We start from the raw sequence: 20,765 nt of genomic DNA on the forward strand, positions 1-20,765 counted from the left end.
ATAGTGTGACCTTATTTATCATTGTACACTTTACAGCTTTGGATTACAATAAGTCTTTTTATAATATTAATTTATGGTGCCAATTAAGTTGTGTCATCATATTTTAGGGCTTTTCAGATAATTATTTCTCTGCAATTGTTTAATTAAGTTATAACATATGAAAGTGACAAAACACATTTGCTGTTATTGTTCTGCTGTGTTGGTGTTAAAAAACTGTAGCTATAATCACAGCCAAGAGAGACTAGATAACACGGTATAACGCAACTAAGAAATTAAGGATGCAACGATAAATATCAGAAACCTGTTCTTATTCAACCTTATTTCACTAATTCAACAAACTGCAGTGGGTGATATCTAGGGAAATGGATTAGTCGACATGTTGCCACCCTCAGTTGCACTGTTTTCATGACATGATTTGCACAACGCTGTGCTTGGAGGGTCATCACCTCCAGAAAATGAACCAATCTCACAAAGCTGATCCATGTACTTTGCATGCAATTAAATCTTCATTGTTGGTTTTGTTTCCCTCCACTGTCTGCTGAGTTTGAGGAAAGTGGTGGAAGTTGCATGAGGGTGTGTGTCTATGTGCGTGCACATGTCAATTAACAAGAGACGAAAAAAAAATGAGAGCACTCCATTCAGCTGCTCTGTTCTAATTAATTGTGGATGGTTCAAAACGCATGTAGATGGTAGGAAATATTAAGTATACTCAGTGGAATTATTATGGAACACTATCAAATATATCAATTTTCTGTTCAGGCCTATGTGAAAAATACTGCAATGCTGACCTTTTCAAGACAGTGGATGAAAGAAGTGAAATGAGAAAACTACAAGTGGTAGAAAACTTCAAATCCAATTTTGACACAAAGAGGCAAAACAGTTCAAGTGGTTTCAGCCACTTTTCCAAAGGTTGACATGATAACAACATGTTCGGCTATTGACAATCTGAATCCATACAACTGCATAAACAAGATTAGTGGAAAATATATTTCGATCACCCATGAAAACAGCTTCATAGGAATTCTGTCTGTTTTGGACTATAGTCATAAAACAGATTATTCTTAAGTGTAAATTAAGTCAGTGTTTGTGAAACTGTTGTATTCATACCATTTGTCACCTTTAAAACAGAGCATGTGATTTTTGTACTCAGAATTTCTTAGATAACACAAGCCGTCTGTGCCTTAGCTTTTCTTGCGGCAAGAAAAACCACTGATGTGAACCATGAGGATTATGTGAGATCAAACCTATCTAAAGCCAACATAAATTTAAGCCTGATTTAACAATAAATGTTCTCTCTACTATAAACACATATGGTGTGCACTATATGCGTTTCATTTTACCATGTGCACGTAGCAGTGCCTCTGCGGTGAAGAGCGGGGCCTGAAGCATGTCGGCTGTCTCCACTATCAGCATATCCTTCAGCCTACGTAGATCCTGAGGCCGCAGGCCCTCATACAGCTGAAAAAGAGCAGAAGAGGAGAGGTCAGACACAAGGACAGAAGAGGGAATGATAAAAGTAAAGATGGTTGGTGCAAAATGTAATGGAACAGCAGCAAGAATAATGAGGTGTACTCAAGGGAGGGAAAGCAAAGTTAGAACAAAGAAAGAGGGCAAAAAAGACAAAATGAACAAACAACAAATCCAGTATAGATGACTGGTGACGCATGAATGAGCAGATGAGCTCACAGCCTGATGATAAGGGTCACATGCCTGACAACAAACTATTCTGTGTGAGTAATTGAAGCCATTCTAGAGGAAGGCTGTTAGAGTAAGGCAACTTTTTTGTGCCTAAAGCAGCCTCACAAAAATCTGTACTTCTATTTCTTTTGTAATTTCTCATTAATATTGCATAAAAGCGTTCTCTCCTAAAAATATAGTGAAATGTTGTCAAGATCAACAACAGTTATACTATTAAGATATTTTAGCGATTGTTTTCCCATGCATGGGGCACTTCGATCATAGTATACAATACTTGTACCTATTCATTTTGATATTTTAACAGTTGAAATATCCTCTTAGAGGCAAAACAAGTTTTCTGCAACTGCTTCACATGTGAGAATCTGTTTATGGTTTCAGAAGTGTGCACTCTGAAGTTGAAAATGAAACCAGTTGATTCCGACAAACTAAAAGCAATGACATACTATACTGTATTTTATTCTGTACCTCTCTCCGGTCGAGGGCTGCATACTCCGCCTCTATACCCTCTGCCTCAGGGGCAAGAGAGAAGACCATCTGCGACTCCAGGCACAGGGCCAACTCCTTGTGGTGCTGCTTCTCTGCACAGTCACATGGAGTCTCGCGGTTTTCGTTCTCCGCAAATAGGTCTGCTTCTCTGTGTACCAGAAACTGAACAATTGAAAACAAAAGAAACATTCTGTGAATAAAGGGGCACAGATTCTATGCACAGACATACTAAACCACACTGGCTACTCTATGAAATTGAAAAAAGAACAGTAAAACAGTCAGTCTGAGTTTCTATAAACTAATAACAAAAAAAAAGTTTTCCACAAGAGGAGGTTTTGCATCATGTGCCTTCACCCTGCTTCCCCCACCTCTTAGCTGAACCACCCAGATAACTTCTAGTTGTGGGGAATGCACTTGAACATTGTCCAAAATACATGTCCAGAAATGTGGCTTTATTATATACAGAACATACACAGTATTGTTACCACAAAGACAAAAATGGGAGAACTATACTATATACTATATCTTTCTCTTAAGTGTGACTATGCCATTCAAGTTAGATTTTTGCCACATCCAAAGTTATATTGTTGAACATCTTTTAAAGGTTCTTTATTTCAGATTTACAGATACTTGTCGGCAGTAGCTCATGCTGAAAGTCTACTTATTTATACATTGTGCTGGAAGGTGAATGTCTACTGACGACAGAACTGTATATAAAGTTGTATACTGTTAAAGTGAAAGATGAAAAGAAGAAAAAGGCAGTGAAGAGGTTGAGAGAGTCTATTACATAATTATAAGTATGTTTTTATCATGGATGTAGGCGACCAAAATCATTGTTAGCTTAGTAATGGAGTTCATTAATCAGCAAAGGCATGCACAAATCTTCCACAGCACACCTTTATGAAGCAGACATTCAATTATAGGTTTTGCTGCATATGCCACTTTGTGACTTTAAAGAGAAATGAGAAGAAATAACAAGTTAATAGTGGGCTTAAACTTAGTAATGTGTCAGCAAATTATGAACTAAGACTAACGCGTCTCTAGTTCATTTATCTTGGTTCAAAATGTCAATTCGGCTTCAGACAGAATACACAGGTGGGGTTTACACACACATTCCACTTCAAAACTAACCCTGCAGATTAAGGTACTCCCAAAGGCAGATACTGAGAGACACAGTTATAGGTGTATAAATTTTGTATGTGATGCATCCCGTCCCAGGCATTTGTGAAGATGTATTGAGCTACATGGCAAGAGCCCAAATCTCACCTGGGAGTGTTTTGATCTAACTTAATATAATGGATGTGTTGAGCACACAAATTGTTGTCCCTTTACCAAGGTCACAACAGTTCTACTCACTGGTAGAGCGGTAGTGACACTTTTCAAAACATATTCAGAGTAAAAAAAAAAAGAGCAGATATTGAATAATTCCTTCTTATATCAGTGTTACTGTGGGCTCTTTTATCTTCCATTCTCTGAAATTGCTCCCTGTCTTAGAAAGACTCTTTTGTTTTCATCTATATAGTCTTTCATCCATACCTAAAATGAGAATATTTTACATTACCCAAACTGAAATATATCCACATGATTGTATAATCTCACCTCAACACAAGTCTTCATGCCTGAGGCGGCAGCATAGTGCAAGCAGGTGTTTTTCTTGTTGTCAGTGGCATTGATATCAGCACTTTCATACTCTCCACGGTCAAGCTTTGCACCAGTCCAAGAAAGGATGATTTGTAGACACTCCGCACGACGCTGTTCGTCCTCATATGGTCGTGAGATGCGGGGCTGCAGAGCCCCCTCTGAGGTCAGGATCTGAGGTCCCATGCAAAGAAGGTGTAGTGATGTTTCATTGTGCACATTACGCTTATTAGGATTTCCATCTTTGCTGAAGAGAAAAGACCTAAAAATATAGAGCAAACAAGGATTTCAATGAGTTTTGATTTGTTCCCGATATAGCTTAACATACTGATATCTCGTCAAGCTGTTAACTTAAAATTCAATCAAATTTACAGAAGTGACTCATAAAAACCCACACTGCACTGGTTCTGTTCTGTATATTACGAATGCAACAGCTACTTGTTTGTTCATGCATTGCATGGTGCAACTGCACCACCCTGTGATTGTTCATAATAACACATCTTAATCTGTAGTAATACCCTGCTGAGGCAGTGGAAGAGCAAATAAAGGAGGTGAAATCTGTTTTTTTCTTCATGAGCAGCAGAACAACTCCTCAATTTCATTTTTAAACCTTCTTTGTTTGAGATTATCTTTAAAATGGTTCAACACTGTGAACAAGATACTTTGAGACTGCAGTGAAGTCTGTCTTTGCATAAATTATTAGCTATTTTGTGGCTAAGCTTACTAGATAAAATATTAAAACCAAAATTATCTGTGTGTTTCTGTAGTCTTTGGCTGTAGATAATTAGCCACAATAAACTAGTGAGGTCAAAAGAGTGAAAAGACAACATTACAGCAATCAGTCCAGAACCACTGTGCGGAGCTGTGCCATCTTAAGAGCAAAATGAATAGAAAACCTTCAAACATGCTTAACCCTTCTTTATCACATCATTTCATCCAAAATAACTGACAGGCTGAAATACCTGAAGAGACAGAGTGGGTAGTCTTATTGAGAGCTCAGTTGTGTGACACTAGAGATGCTCCCAAGGCTATACTGAAAGCTGAAGCTGGATGATTATCTCCTAGATCTGTCATACTTAACTGTTACCAGTGTAACATACAGGAGAAGAGGACATAGGTCAACCCCATGGGTCAGCTATCCTTCCTTTTCCATGTCTGACAATATTATTTGCACCAAAGTGAAAGCTAGCTTTAACCTCTTCACCACACACCTATAGTCACAAGACACAAGTCTCATCTGTGGAGAAAACTGATATAGAGAGCAAAAAGAAACCGGTCAGGCACAGCAAGCATTATCCAAACCTCATACTCTGAAAAGGGTTCTGAGAGACGACCCCGGGAGAACACAAACAGCTCCTCAAAGAATATTCTGTCTACTTTCAATGATGCTCCTCCATTAAACAACATAAAGACCTTTACAACAGAAATTACTTGAACAGAATGTGAAAGCAAACACCATTTATCGGCTTTCCACTCAGGTTTGAGACCTACCATGTCTAAATTCTCTTCTATCCTTCAATGCATGATGGGAAGGACCACAAAACAGACAGGAAGTCACTACACACAAAAATAAGAACCCATAGTTGTTTTATGGAGTCTCTGGGGAAAGACGGAATTTCCCCATTCTCTTCACTCCTAGAATCCATTAAAGTCCCTAAAACACTCCAGAGGCTAAGGAGATCCTGCCTCTGGATCCCAATGCAAATCAGTTAAACATTGGGTGGTTTAACAAGAAAATAGCATCGACTTTTTTCGGCAAAAAGCTACAAAACCTCAATCTTGGAGAGATGCTGTGCAAGCTATCTGCAGCCACACAGTTTTCATATCCAGGTGAAAGCAAACTCAAAGGCAGCGCATGATGGGAAGACCCTGGGTCAGCGGATGTCCACTTGCACTGCAGTTGCCACATGATCAAAAACTTGCACAACCAAGTTGGAGCTGGTGAACTGCTGGGCTGGTCATTTGCTCTTCTGGTTGCCAAGGCAATAACTACCTTAGAACAGACATCTAGCCTTTGACCACTTCATTTCACCCAAGCACGCACTAGACATACAACCTCAAATGAAAACCTGTCCATCCAAGCAATACCTGGATCGCTACTGTGAGAGAACCAAAAGCGCTGCTACTTGACCTCAACGAAAACCTCATAATAGTACACATGATGTTCAAGAAAGAGTCGCCATCACTGCTGACATCAAATACTCGTAGCTGCGCTGTGATTAAGGAATACCACAGAGTGTTTCTCCACCCCCTGTGGTACAGTGACCTGAACAGTGAAGTCATTCAACACAAGTGTCATACCTTTGTCAGTAGTTCCACTCACACAGAGGCTTCCTTTGGCAGTAAATCATAAAGGTTAAATGACTGTAAATTATATTTTCACCATTCATTTTATAACGAATTTTCTTTCACTATGCAATTATAGGTTATGAGGTTAGTATGCCTCAATCTTATGGGACAAAAAAATAACATTCATCCAATCACTCATCTTCTGAACCCGCTTTATCCTCACACGCATTGGATGCTGGAGCCTATCCCAGCTATCTATGGGCGAAGGAGGGGTACAACCTGGGCAAGTTGCCAGTTCATTGCAAGGCTGACATATAGAGACGAACAACCAATCACTCTACAAAAAATAACAATTATACCATATTTTCTTCATATACAAACTGGGCTTACATGGACAAACCAACAAGATGAAGGTGGGTAAAGTCCTATTGCCAAATAAGCATAATTTACATTTCCATTGTTAAATTTAAACACTTTGCTTTGGTATGCTTTAATCCTATTCAGCTGTTGTTGCCTGAAAACATTTCACAACAAAAGCTCTGTTGTTAAATGCAGGATGTCTCTCAACTGAAACACTGGAAGGCTGTAAGTTTGGAACAGTTACAGGAAACAATGCAAAAATTACATAAACTAGCTATAATATTATATGACCAACCCTTACAGAGGAAGTCAGAAATCCACCAGTAGTTCAGGTAAATAACAGCCGCAGTCACTTTAGGAGGAATATAGTATTTGTCAAATGGATTTCTCCACACAGGATGAAGTGATGCAGCTTTTTTCAAGAGCACTAAGCGTACAACCACTCTAAAATCAAAAACCTGCTTTCATGTACTTGTACATGTAGCGATTTGCCTCACTTTGCTCTTCAGTTTGACATCTATGACAAAGTAAAATGTTCATAGAAATACACCTTTCGTTACCATTGAAACAGGTTAGATTAGATTAATTAAGCTCACCAACTATGTGAAAAACACAATCATCATTATGGATAGGTTTAACCTCAGAGGTGGTATTTGTAATTTAACTCCCATGGTATCACAAGATAAAGAGCCTTCGTAGTCTTTATCAGTAAGTATATGTGAAAGCAACTTTGACATGAGCACTAAGAAAATGTGACTGAATCCAAACAAAGTACTTCAGCTAAGTACTATTGTTATTATCACCTCTATTAGACTTGCTCTCTAGCTTGTTTTCTGCACAAAAATACACTATAGGTACCACAGTCTATGAACAATATATTTTTACCCATTTACTTTTCATACAATATTTGTAGATATAGCTACTTGGTAAGTCTTGAGATTCTCCTGAGAGTCTCATTTTTCAATGCCTCCTTCCTGCCTGTCCTCCAGACTCCACATTTATGCAACAAAATTACTTCATAAATTCAACAGAATGCAGGAAAACAACGGTTGAAAATGAACCTGGGAAGAGCTCCAGACATCCTATTTAGGCTTAGTCTCCTGACTTAAGTTACGATGTATGCTGATCAAAAATCACTGAGTGTGATTATCAACTTGGCTTTTCATCTATAAGTACTTTAAAATAGTGAAATTGGCTGCTGTGAGTGTTCGGTATAGTTGCTCCAAATGGCATCATAGCAGCTAGTTCCAAGCCCTGATATATAATTTATTCAAATCCCAGCATTGTACATGTTTACCTTTTTTTATCATCCCAACTGTGAATACTGTTTGTATATTGTTCATTCTGTACACAATACACACATGTATTTCACTTCTGTCATTCCTAGAAGAGGAATCCTGCCTCTGTGACACTTCCTGAGGTTTCTTCTATTTTTTCCTCTTTTAAAGGGGTTTTCTAAGAGAGTTTTTCCTGAATCGAGCTGAAGGTCTAAAGTTAGACGCTATTATATACAGTACAGATTCCCCCTTGAGGCAAGTGTGTGATTTATGATACCTGGGTATATACATAAAACTAAGTTGAGTTGCTGTTATGGCAGGAGGTGCCATGGCCCACACAGAGCAGGTGCTCACCAGATAGTGTGTTCCCTTTGTGGCTGCTGTGCTTAGCAGGGGAAGGGCCTCATGGCAGTTGGTGCCTTGGCCCACTCATAATAGATCTCTTATAATGGCTGCCATATAATGGCTGGGTGAGGCTTTGTATTGTATCTGCTGCAGTTTTGGGGGGAACTTCAGTTGGAATCAATGATCCCCACACTCCCTGTATGGCTAGCTTAGTGTTTCCACCTTGCGGAGAGTGATAAGGTCAGAACCTTGAGTAATAAATCGAATGCGTCCTTTTAACTACAGTTGTGTCTGTTCAGTCCTTGCATGCATACGGCAGAGCTGCTGACACGAAAGCTATGCTTTAACTCTCTGCTGCCACTGCTGCTGTTGCTGTTCATACAGCCTTTCAAAGCCCCACCTGCACTCTAGCATTAACTTCTAGGCTGACTCTATCCTCTCCAAAATGGGAAAATGTTATCATCGTTCCCCACATGAGGTCAGAGCTTAGTGTTGCCAAACTCTGCTGTAAACATTCAACATACCATTTCATTGTGAGTTGGTTGACTGACATGAAAAATATTTTTGCTTTCATGTGACATTACAGTTACTGGTTGCCATTTTGCATCCAATGTTACATTTTTAAGAATGTAAAATGAACAAGCATCCTATTTGGAGAAGAAAAGAAGGGGCTAAGATGAGAAACTTGTGGGATGGGAAGCTCTTGGAGCCTCATCATATTCTATCTCAGCATGTTGCATTCCTAAGAGGTGCTAACAGATGGCTATGTAGAGAGACAGATGGGAGTTAGACATATAGAGACAAAACATGAACATTTTTCTCTTCTGATGCCGAATACAGTACTAAATAAGCAACTGACTGTTACGAAATACAAGAGGTTGGGTTTGATCACTGAAAGGAGGCCATAAGTGATAATAAAACAAATGGTGTTGTTCAATAGTGGCTGTAGCATGTCGACAAGTGAGAGAAAAACATATTATTTTATAATCTATCAAACCACAGATTTCTGTCCTCCTCTCAAAGAGGAGCTGGACTGAAAGCAGCTTTTAGAAAAATATGTGACATATGTAATTATCGTTTGTCTGTTTGTTTGATTTCATCTGGGCCATATTCTGACCTGAGTAGGCGTGTCATTGCGTGCCGGGCAGCATAGTGTAGTGGAGTGTTGTGCTGGTAGGACTCTCCGTATGTAGAGTTGGGATCCAGAGCTTCCTTGAACTGTGGATTACTCTCATACAGTTGGCAGGCCAGCATCTCATCCCCGTTTATGAGAGCCTTACGGAACTTGGTTGCTGTGTTCCCCATCTCTTCCTCTTACTGCGAGTTCAAGCTCTGACAGATGCAGCAGCCTCTAAAGTTATCTTCAGTCTGTTCAAGTCCAGCAGGGCAGCATAGTGAATTTCCTAAAGAAAAGAAAAGGAAAGTAAAAGGAATTAAACTCCCTCGTGGCTGTGAGTCAAACAAGGTCTTTCTTGCAAAAAAGAAAGAAAAAAAAATGGCCTGGTGACTGAACAAGAGAAACACAAAATTGCCTGTCGTTGAAAAACTCTGGCTTGTTCATCTGATAAGCTACAAACATTTTCACCATGTTTTCAAGGAAATGAGCCCTTCTTCTTGATAATACTAATGAATTCCACTCCCTTGGAATCACAAGGACAAGAGCCGTATCTCGAAGGTTGACTAAACTGCTCTTCATCAAACCCATCTCTGAAATCACCGCCGTACTGTAAACCACCTCCCTCTGTTACTCTTTTTATTTTTTTGTTTTAAAATTGGAATGTATTGCCAGCAAAGCTCACACAGAGAGAAGGACAAGACTTCCTCTGGCATCTCCAGGAGCTTCCGCCTCACCCTGCCAATGCTGCTCATCCCACTGAGGCCACAAGTCATGGCGAAGCAAGATACATTCAGCTGAAGACCAACATGCAGCGAGTCAGCACTTCACTACCGCCAGAGAACCATATGGTCACAGAATGCTTTTTATGTAATGTTTGTGAGCTGCTGTAATTTTAATAGAACACATTATCTCAGCAAATTATATTCCTTTCAGTACTATTGTTTAAAGGCTGCGATTACTCCATTTTAATCTTGAAGTAACATTTTGTGTTCATTTAAAAGGAAACACAAGAAAAGAAAGGGATGATGACTGAAATATTATTTAACCTTATGTCCCAAATGTTCAAGTTTCCATAGGCTTCCAAGTAATCTGCAATCTGTTCGCATGACAATGAAATAATTGTACATATTCATCCCAGTAGAGTCAAGTCTGTGAGTCGGTCTGACTCATTATTTTAATCTGTTACTCATGGTATCAACAATATAAAAAATGCGCAATAGTAAAAATACATGAATCAGTCCATGACACTGATAAGACAGTGAAAGGAGGGAATCTTCCTGGTAACTTTTTAGACATTCTCCAGAAAAATATTACTCAGAGGAGTTTTGATGATATTTTTAAACAACCCAGCGTTCTCTGTACCATTGTAAGTCTTAAACACAGCACCTAATCATTTTTGCACAGCATGCTGAAGAAAGGGAGAAAACTCTGCTGAAGTATCTCTCCACTCTGGAAAAAAGCTATATTAGCCAAAATTGAAACTGTTTCTCTGAAAATACGCTGGTATCCTCTATGCATATGCATTGCTAAACTGGAACTGTGTGTTGACTTAAACAGTAAACTGACTTTCTTAACAATTTTTGGCCTATTTTCTGAATAATGTAAAAACACAGACCAGAATCTGCAAAAATGCAGACAATAAAACAGCCATCATAAGACTTAAACGCTTCAAAAAAAAAACCTGTGAATGAATGCAAAATGTTAAACAAAAATATGTGTTACAGTCATTCTACAGGTACAATATATAACTTGGACTCATTATAACCAAACTAATACGCCTGACTTGAACATGTGAATGCATTATCAGTGTTAATATTGAAGATAATTTGTAGTCATCCTTAAAATGAGACCCTTTCATTCGATTAATACATCACAAATGCAGTATATTTAGTATTAAAGCAAATGATCCACAAGTTTACTTGCTTTATAACTATAACCTAAATCTGTGTTCAACTTGTGGCTTGTTTGAGGACTGACACCTCCAGATCCCCGCACGGATCCAGACAGCAAAACAATCATTCGATCTGCCACCTTTGAGACCACTTGTAAACACCTGATCTTTGAACGCGGTTATGTAACCCTAGATGGTAACGTATTCTGGTCGATAAAACAACTCTTCAAATGGATAACTACTTAAACCCTAGCTGGTAATAGTTAACAGCGTTCCTCCATGGCAGCGTCAACAACACCTCCCTGATAATAATAGTTTACGGATCATAATCAGCACAGACTGTGTGCGTAGCTTGCCACTGGTCATCAAACTCTTTAAAGCAGGCCATTTCCCATGTTGTGTGATGTTTACCATTTGAGCTAACTAGCTCAAACACGGTCGGCGGCATGTTGTTAATGAAACAAATTTCGGCGAAAAACGCGTCACCTTTGTTGCATTTCTGGTAAAGAAAACATTAAACTCTTAACTGACCGTAGAAAGCGTTAGCTGTAAATTACTTCCGTTTCTCAAGATGACTGATTTTAACCATAACACACAACATGTCTTGCTAGCTTTATGTTATTCAAAAACAAAAAAAAAAAAAACATCATGACGCTACCATCTGCGTTGGCTAACGTCAATGCATACGCTAGCGGATCAGCTAGCACGCTAACTATGCTACTAGCCAACTTAGCTAGTACAGTTAATAAAGTCAAAGTAAACAATGCGTAACTAGTACTGAAACTTACGCGGCTTGTATACCTCACTGTAGAAGACCTGATCTTGTAAAATAACTGTCAGTCGCTAGCTCATATGAAAGAGAAGCGTTTTCGTTAAGTGAGGTAATTCTTCCCCCATAAATAATGTGTGCTCAGAGCAGTGATGTTGTTCCTGTCAACTCCCCGTTGACTCTCTGCTGGCTGCTAGTGGGGTTGCCAGGTTCCACAGCATCCCCCAAATCAAGAAGGGGAACAGAGGAAAAAAAGTGCACATTTGTATTCACTGGCGAAAATAATTAACTATTTGGCATGTTCTGAGATGAATAACACTCGTACTGTGTATTATATATGTAATTACTTTAGTTATATGTTTGTATCCTAACACAACTTTACAATCTCTATTTAGAAGCTCACTATTTGGTACTTTACTGTTATTGCACCATCACAAGGGCTTTTTATCTTTATAATTATGGTAAAACAGGACATATGAGACCAATTTATTGCCAGTCAAGTTCTTAAATATTAAGAAACGTTACAGTAATCCACTTTTCGGGCTGTATAAGGTCTACACATGTGACAAAAGCATCCCAGATTTCGTCATCATCAGACTGTTGCCTTATTAAGCTCAACAGGCACAGTTAAATATGTGTAATTCAATAGAAAAGACACTAGAGGGAGACAGAGTCCACAAAACAGGTTTCATTTCGGTGGTGTCAAGATCTGAAAAGTAGTTGAAAGGTAATAAATAAACTCATTTTACATACAACTAACTGATGTATTCATGTAGGCTAATAAATACATACAAGTATCAAATAGTCTGCCTACTATAATGAAAGTATGTTGCAGTGACAAACACTCATGCTCCATGTAACACTTATGCCTTTTATTATCAAATATCTGAACATTACAATGAAAGTATTTACAGCATTATATGCTCACATTTAAGAGGGCACAAATTCCATGTGAAGAGGCCTTCAATAAATAATCTGTAAACACAAAAGCTCAGCAGAAAGGCGAAGTAATGTCTGTAATAATGAATAACACTTAAATAAACTGGGGCACTTCAAACATATTTTGGCACTTCTGAATCTCTAAAACAGAGGACCATTGAATGGCTTCTCAAAAAAGAAGAAAAAAAAAAAAGATACAAATTCAGCCCAGGAAAGCAAATGGACTTCAAAGTAGTCAAAAAAATGAATCTACATTTCATAATAATGATGCTTATTAGGCCACAAACATCATTATGTTGTTCCAGTATCACCACATGATTAAAACCCCCCAAAAAAAGAACATTTATCACAACAAAGACAAATGCTGGGCGTGCATGGAAAAGCAAAACATTGCTTTATTCATTAATGGATTAAAAATGATAAAATGAGGCTCTACTTTCGAAACATTCAAGGGTTTGCGTAAAACGAATAATAAGCTGCCATGCCTTTGGAAGAGGGGGGTTCTTTGCTGTAGGAGCTACTGTTGTTGACAGCAGAGGCTAAATCCTCACACTTAATGTCAGCAGGTGAGTCCTCTGTGCTCGGACCGTTGAGGGATAGACGCCTTCGCTTACAGACCGTTGAGTACGAATCTGCTTTGTCTAGTGACAGAGCAGAAGGCTGTGGTTCTGTCCAGGCTATCAGACCTCCACTGCCGTTCACCTCCTCCTCCATCTGTGGCTTAACCTTGTCTGAGTCTTCTGGGAAACCAGCTGTTGGACTGGGCCTGGGAGACCAGGGCAGGCTGGGAGTGACCTTTCGCTGATATGGTGGTCTGGACCCCCACCCTGCAGTCATGGTGGTGAAGGGAGAGTCAGAGTAATAACTGAGAGCGTGGGATGTTTGCATGGACAGGGATTTGATACCATAAGGAAGGAGGGAACTTGAATAGTCCCCCTCATATGGGCTGATGTCTAACTTGTTGCTGGTGCTGCTGCTGTTTCCCCCCTGCTGCATGGAGGTGACAAACCACCTCTGTGATGCACTGTCTTCAGTTTGTGCAGACAGGAGGCTGTTGGTCTGCGGTACCGCTCTCTCCCCGTTGTAGAAGCGGCTCTGGGGAAGGTTGTTAACAAACTGGTCCTGGAAGAGGGGCTGCATGGTGTAGCGAGCACCAGGGACGATCTGATGTGCACGGGGAGAGTCGGTCGGAGACGGTGTGAGACGGTCGTTCTCAGGAGCAGTGTACATCCTGAAAGGTAAAACGTTAAAATGTCACTGAGTGAAAATCTCTGTTGGACTGATTATGAATGAGGCAGTGTATTTTAGAATTACATCAAACGGTTTAAAGAACAAAAAAAGAAAGATTCTTGTAAGAATGAAAAATACTTACGAATCATAATTATCTCTGAATCCTTTAGCAAAGGGGTTGTGATCAATTTTCAACTGTGTGATCTAAAATAACAGAAACATGGAAGAATAAACTGCTGGTGAAAAGAATGTATAAATCAGTAATGCATTTATAAATGACATGACTGCTCAGACTTAACACTGAATCATATAATATTAAACCAACTAAATGTTTTGTATTCATGGTTTTTCTTTCAGTATAAAATTCAGTCATCGAGCAGGTATCTACAGCTATACACAAAAAAAGACCATCCTCAGAAAATAAGTCTCAAAATTATTTTTATGCTCAGCAGAAAATGTCACACTTACATCAGTGTTCTGGTAAGCCGTGACAGCTATGAACTGGGTTTCTGGAAAAGTGAAGGTCTGAGTCTTCAGTTCATTGCCAATGTCCTCCACTCCATCCTCTGTCACCTCCACTATGTGCAGCCTGGGCTGGTACTTGTGCAGAGACTGCAGGACAATCATCTGAACAGACACAAAATAGTCCAAAACAGAAAGTAAAATAAACAGATACCAGTAATTGTATTGTCAAATGGCAGTTTATTTTTATTGTTCTATTTTTATGATTGGAAACTATCTATCAGGTGTCATGTGATTTAATGGGGACAGAATTTATTTACTGTATAGACAGAAAAAAATTAAGAGTGATTTTCTTTATATTAAATATATACACTTGGCTATTTGATAACATATATTAGCACAGCTGTTGATGAAAAAATTATTACCAAATACAGCAAATAATTTTTTTTCCTGAACCTGAGATTGAAAAAAAATTTATACACTAAAATGGACCAACTTTAATCCCCAGCTGTATCTCTAAGCATAATAATAAAAAAAATTAAAAAAAAAAAAAAAAAAAAAAAAAAAAAAAAAAAACGGTATAACCTATAATATTTAAAAAGCAGTGTGTTTGATATGACAAAATTAATGGGGGTAAAATGGATTGGATTTATTCATCCTTTTTACATTCCTTTATAGATGAATACCTGTGAAGTATTATGGTTGGTTCCTTTGTTGTTGGTGAGTTTCAGTTTGCTGAAGGAGATTTCTTGTCTCATCCAGTGGGCCCCGGTGTTCGGAGACTCCGGATGGATGTACACTTTGTTCCCTGGAAAACCATGGAAATAATCCAAACTTAATCTCTTCCACTTCTTCTTCTTTTTTTTCTTTTTTGCAAATGGCAATCACACAGAACATTATTATTATTATTATTATGAGCAGGCTTTTATTATTACGCACATTTCCGTTGATATGTTTTAAAACTAAATTCTATTAAATGATAATAGTGTCAAATATTGACCTTTTTCAGTACCTTGACTGCTGTTGTCCGCCTTCCCACATGTGACCCACTTGCCCCCTTGAAACCTCCAGTGGTTCGGGTCCGCCAGAACCACCTCCACAAACACATTGTAATGCGCAGTCAGGTTAAGGCCAGCTATGTTAAAACTCAGAAACGGGAACATGCGTCTGCAAGAAAAACCAAATAAAACCAGATGGAATACCACTAATAATACATCTGGTGGACAGGACAGGATGGGGGTGTGAGGGTCCGTCTTACCTGCCCTGTTTGGTGATGATCATCTCGGTGTGGTGCCGGTGGAACTTGAGCCACAGGGGCCGGTTGCAGAGGTAGACCTGGGCCCTCATCCCGGGGCCGGTGCCGGGCAGAGCCATGTTCCCGAGTGCGGCCCCTGAGCCGGTGTAGGATGGGTAGATGCAGCCGGGGCTTTGTCCGAGCTGGTAAGCCGGACTGAAGTGACTCCGGCCGGTGGATGAGGGGGAAAATCCCGCTGGAGGCAACACGGAGCTGAGATGGAGAGATGAGGGGTATCTGCCGGTGCTGGAGGGGCTGTAAACCGACCCACTGGGGGTATAGGGGATAAAAGAGCAAGGGTTGGCTGTTTCTGGGCTTTGTTTAGAACCAGTGGATGGGATATAGTACCGGTCTGCGCCTAGCCCTGGCTCGGTGTACCTGGTGCCAACGGCCGGGTCATCCCTCTCCACAGCCGGGGATTTGCGCCTCTCATCCGGTGCGTCCTTGGTGGAGGTGGAGGTGGAAGTGGAAGAGAAGGGGCTGCTGTCTCCCTCCCCGCCGAGCATGACTATACGGACTAGTCCTTCTCACCTTCACTCAGTATGGTCTCAAAGCCTTGGTGACTTTCTTTGATCCCTGCTGGCTCCTGTTTGTTTCAGATGCTTCTCCGGAGATACTAAACACTCTCGGTGATGGGTGTCTTCTGATAAAACACGTCTCCAACCTTCATCTCTTCCCCCCTCCCGCCTTGAAGTCATTAATTCATGAGAGAGAAACAGGTTTTGGTCAAAAAAAAAAAAAAAAAGAAAGAAAGAAAACACCAACAACAGCTCAGGCAAAGTCAACAGGCTGCTCCATTACGCACTGTGCCAAAGTTGCGCAAACAAAACTAGAGGGGTTTAAGGGAGTGTCTGTGATACTGACTTCAATTCTGAAATTAAAGGAGTCCAGGTTTATTCATAAAAGAAGCAAAAGGCCAAGGACTATGCACAGCCACAGTACTTCCTGAATTTTAAGGCAGCTCCTTTATTTCCTGTCTTGCATTATTGGACACACTGATTAATCCAGGTGTGTGTGACCACAGTATCACAACAAGAAGTAACACACACACACACACACCTGGAATAATCAGTGTGTCCAAGAATGAAAGACAGGAAATAAAGGAGCTGTTTTAAGTTAAGGTAGTATGGCTCTGTGCATAGATAGAGCCAATTTAAATTAAATAATCAGGATCATTTATTTCCTTACTTTCTCAGTTTTATAAATAAATCTGGAAGAAAAGCAAATTCATCGACTACAGTGGAATTAACTATATTTATATTAAATTATATATAAAATCTAATTAAAACTCAAGAAACGCTAGAATAGACCACAATATAAAATTGATGAAAACATCATGCGTAGGTGAAATAATTCTGATCAGCCTTGCGCAAAGAAAGACATGATGTGAATTCATGTTTTTGGTACAATAATAATAATAAAAATAATACAATAGTTACCCCCCTAGTGAGAGCCAATTTCTTGTAAATCATATGACAAACTTAAAACACAGCACTGATTTGGTGGTTTTAAGTGAAAGTTCGCCCACGACTCTTGAAATTCGTAACGTGTTTTGAGAGTTTAAAATATGCCAACCGCACTGTTTTCAGTGAAAACAATTTGGGTCGTTTTTGCTGTTAATTGAAACTACATATTTTTTTGCAAAAACACATTTGACCGGTTACCGGTGCGTTTATTTTGATAGCAAATTTTTAAGAATAACGTTGTAGGTTTTTTCTTTTTCTTTCTTTCTTTCTTTTTTTTTTCTTTTTCTTTTTTTTTTTTGGTTTTGTTTTGTTTTACTTAAAACATCGTGAATATTGCGCAGTTAATCCGAGGCCTGTGTCATTATTCAGAGATAATGAGTTTGCATACATTCAACTCTGATGCGCCTCTGTGTCCCAATGGGGATGCCCGATGTGAAAAAGGGGGAAAAAGGCAATTATTTTTCCGTTTGAAGAAACCTGTGATGTTTCTTGGATTAGACAGTAAAAATCTAAAAATGACAACCAATACAAAACGAAGCAAATGGAAAAGAATTTAAATATATAAACGTACAACTGAAGCCAAATGATTTCAGTTCCTCTGTGGAAATCATCACAGGCGTAAAGTTTTTTAAATTTTACGCAAACAAATTATGCATATATGACATTAGTCCTTTAACTTGTAAAATAAAATATTTAAAAAAAAAATAGAGAGAGAGACAAGCGTAAACTTACCAGGTTGTCTTCCCTTTTTGGTTTGTGCGCAAAAAGCAAAATACAAAAACTAAACTAATATTCAAAGTAAATGTCTACATGCTAAAAATAAAAAATAAAAAAATTAAAAAACTGCAAAGCTGGGTCCGTACTAGTATCTTAATGGCATCATGTTGTGATAGGGTTGAAGAGTAGAAAATCAAGTCTGAGCCATGTGGAGGCGGACTGATCAGAGCGTAAAGGCGCACTCCCGCTTTCACCGCCGCTGTGGCCATGACGCACAGATAGCAGCCTATTATCAGATTCTCCTCTGATCTCCAGGGGAGGGGCAGGGGATCCTCAGCATCACAGACAACGTGTAAGAGCCAAGCTGCTCCCCAATCCACCCGTGAATTGTTTCTTTCATCATCACGAGACATGAGCAGAATATGAGGGTCACATATGATGACCTCACAGTGCTTTTTGTTGGTGACATATTTTAATTCCTGTATGAAGACTCTTGCAGAAGTTTGTCTGTATATGAAGATATTCACATGGAAACAACCCCGGTTTTCATTGTTTTAAATGTGATTCTGATTTATAAACATTGTAGGCTGTAACATGTATGTTTGATGCATCACCAAATACATGTGTACACACTGACACTGTCTGTTCTGTATTTACAATGAAATGAAATCCAAGGTAAATGCACAATCCAGAGAAAATATATGGAAACAATTAGGAGACCACTGCAGTTTCCTCTAAAATCAGCATGTGTGACAGCCATTCAGTTCTTGTGTCTGTTGAATTCCAACACAAACACACCTTATTCTACTGAATAAACACCAGATCCATGTCTTATTTAAGAAGGAGAAGTATAAACACCATTACTGTGGCCATCACTGTCTACTTACAATAAGCAAAAACAATGCTGTTAGTACTGCAAAAGTATGTGGAATCCAAAAATAACGATTGAAAACAGCCCGACTTCTGCTCTGACAATGTTCCCAAACTCTGAAGACTGGTTCTTCTATCAGGACAATGCTCCTGGACTCAGCTAGGTCAATAAAGGTGTGGATGATGGACCACCAGATGAAGACCCTGTCATGGCCAGCCCTATCTGCAGACCACTTTGAAAACTTCTGGAGGAACATGGATGGTCACAAGTCATGGAACATATCTGAGTTTCTTGAATTTCTCTGCTAGGAGCTGCATAAAGTCATCCAACAGCAATGGAGAAGAGAGAAGACACGTGAAAGCTGTCATTGAAAATCAGGGTTATTCCATTTAATACTGACGTCTGAACTTTTAAAAAGTTCCAACATTAGTATTGTGTTTAGAAATGAATATGAGCTGGTTTTCTCTGCATTATTTGAGGTCTGAAAACACTGCATCTTTTTGTTATTTTGACCATGTGTCATGTTCTGCAAATGCATGCTCTAGATAGCAATATTTTTATTTGGAAGTTGGGAGAAATGTTTAGAGAATGAAACAAAAATGCTCATTTTACTCAAACACACACCTATAAATGGTAAAATCAGAGAACGTGATCATTTTGCAGTGGTGTCTTAATTTTTCCCAGAGCTGTATATTCAAAAACGTAACACAACTCCTGTTTTTATTTGTGTAAATCTTGCTTCAGGACATGTATTAGTGGGACATGACATCATTGAAAGTAATGAGTCTCATAAAGTAGCAGAAGTGTGAAAAACCTCAACTGGGGTGCAGATAAGACACCGAAATGTTCTCACAGATTCTTCAATGTAGTCAAGCAATAAGTGAGAAGGAAATATTGTTGTTCTTCTGCAATGCAATGAAATCTGAGGAGAAAAACATATGCTGATGTAGATTGCAAGGAGTGGTAGTGGTGTTTCTGCCAGACAGGCTTCTGCAGTTTCACACATACAGAAGGTACAATGCAGATGACGGTCCACCCCCTTGTGTTGTTCTAGTATAGTTAGGTTGATCACAAAAGAACAAAGCTCTTAAACAGCTCAATCTTTGGCTGCTTCCTCCTCGATTGTCACCACCCCTTCAGTTCAAAGACAACCGCAGTCAGACTTTAAATTGTCCCATTATGATTTGGAAATGGGACACATTTCAGCAGCTTAAACTCTCTTCTGAAGGCTACGAGCCAGACGATGGTCAGATACTACTGCCTGATTGGAGGGTCATTAGAATAAGAATAGCAGTGAGAGGATTACTGAAAGCAACATGCCACTCCCTGAAATACACACGACACATCAGACAGGACAAATGAACCACTTAGGTAAACGATTTGAACAGCAAATACACTTCTGATGACCTCAGCGTTACAAAGTCATGAACTGAAAGTATCACACATCTTGTTCTGGCAAAGCAAGGCAAATTTGTATGTGTAGTACAGTTCATACACAGGGTAAGTCACAGTGCTTTACAAAAACGGAAAAGAGACACAAACGGAAAAGAGAAACACACAATTACAATTAAAACACAAGAAGCACTCAGAGAGCGCAGACCTCCACCAAGGCAGATCAGTGGGCCCCCGTGGCCCCCCCACCCCCGATCACCACCAAAATTTAATCATTTGTTCCTTGTGCCAGTATCAACATTTCCTGAAAAGTTCATCAAAATCCGTCCATACATTTTTTAGTTATCTTGCTAACAGACAAACAAACAAACAAACAGACAAACAGAAAAACAGACAAACAGACAAACAGAAAAACAGACAAACAGACAAACAGACAGACAGACAGACAGACAGACAGACAAACAAACAAACAAACAGAAAAACAGACAAACAGACAAACAGACAAACAGACAGACAGACAGACA

The 20,765-nt window shown here is 39.3% G+C and overlaps 1 protein-coding gene and 1 pseudogene across 2 annotated transcripts; both read right to left on the minus strand.

Moving 5' to 3' along the window:
- Positions 1-12,039, minus strand: part of LOC115435757 (ankyrin repeat and IBR domain-containing protein 1-like) — a 44,297-nt pseudogene extending 32,258 nt beyond the window's left edge.
- Positions 12,040-12,746: 707 nt separating this feature from the next.
- LOC115434947 (eomesodermin-like) lies at positions 12,747-18,217 on the minus strand. 2 transcript variants are annotated; one of them, XM_030157085.1, is made up of 8 exons: positions 17,994-18,217; positions 16,174-16,482; positions 15,760-16,065; positions 15,514-15,668; positions 15,188-15,309; positions 14,508-14,666; positions 14,182-14,243; positions 12,747-14,040 (listed from the first exon to the last, which is right to left on the minus strand). In XM_030157085.1, the coding sequence occupies exons 2-8, from the start codon at positions 16,299-16,301 to the stop codon at positions 13,257-13,259; spliced, it is 1,716 nt and encodes a 571-aa protein (XP_030012945.1). In that variant the 5' UTR covers positions 16,302-16,482; positions 17,994-18,217; the 3' UTR covers positions 12,747-13,256. The 2 variants fall into 2 exon arrangements, with proteins under 2 accessions (XP_030012945.1, XP_030012944.1); XM_030157084.1 differs by having other exon boundaries at positions 15,760-16,482.
- Between the last annotated feature and the right edge of the window lie 2,548 nt (positions 18,218-20,765).

This window comes from Sphaeramia orbicularis, chromosome 16, assembly GCF_902148855.1.
Source record: "Sphaeramia orbicularis chromosome 16, fSphaOr1.1, whole genome shotgun sequence".
Classification (NCBI taxonomy): Eukaryota; Metazoa; Chordata; class Actinopteri; order Kurtiformes; family Apogonidae; genus Sphaeramia; species Sphaeramia orbicularis.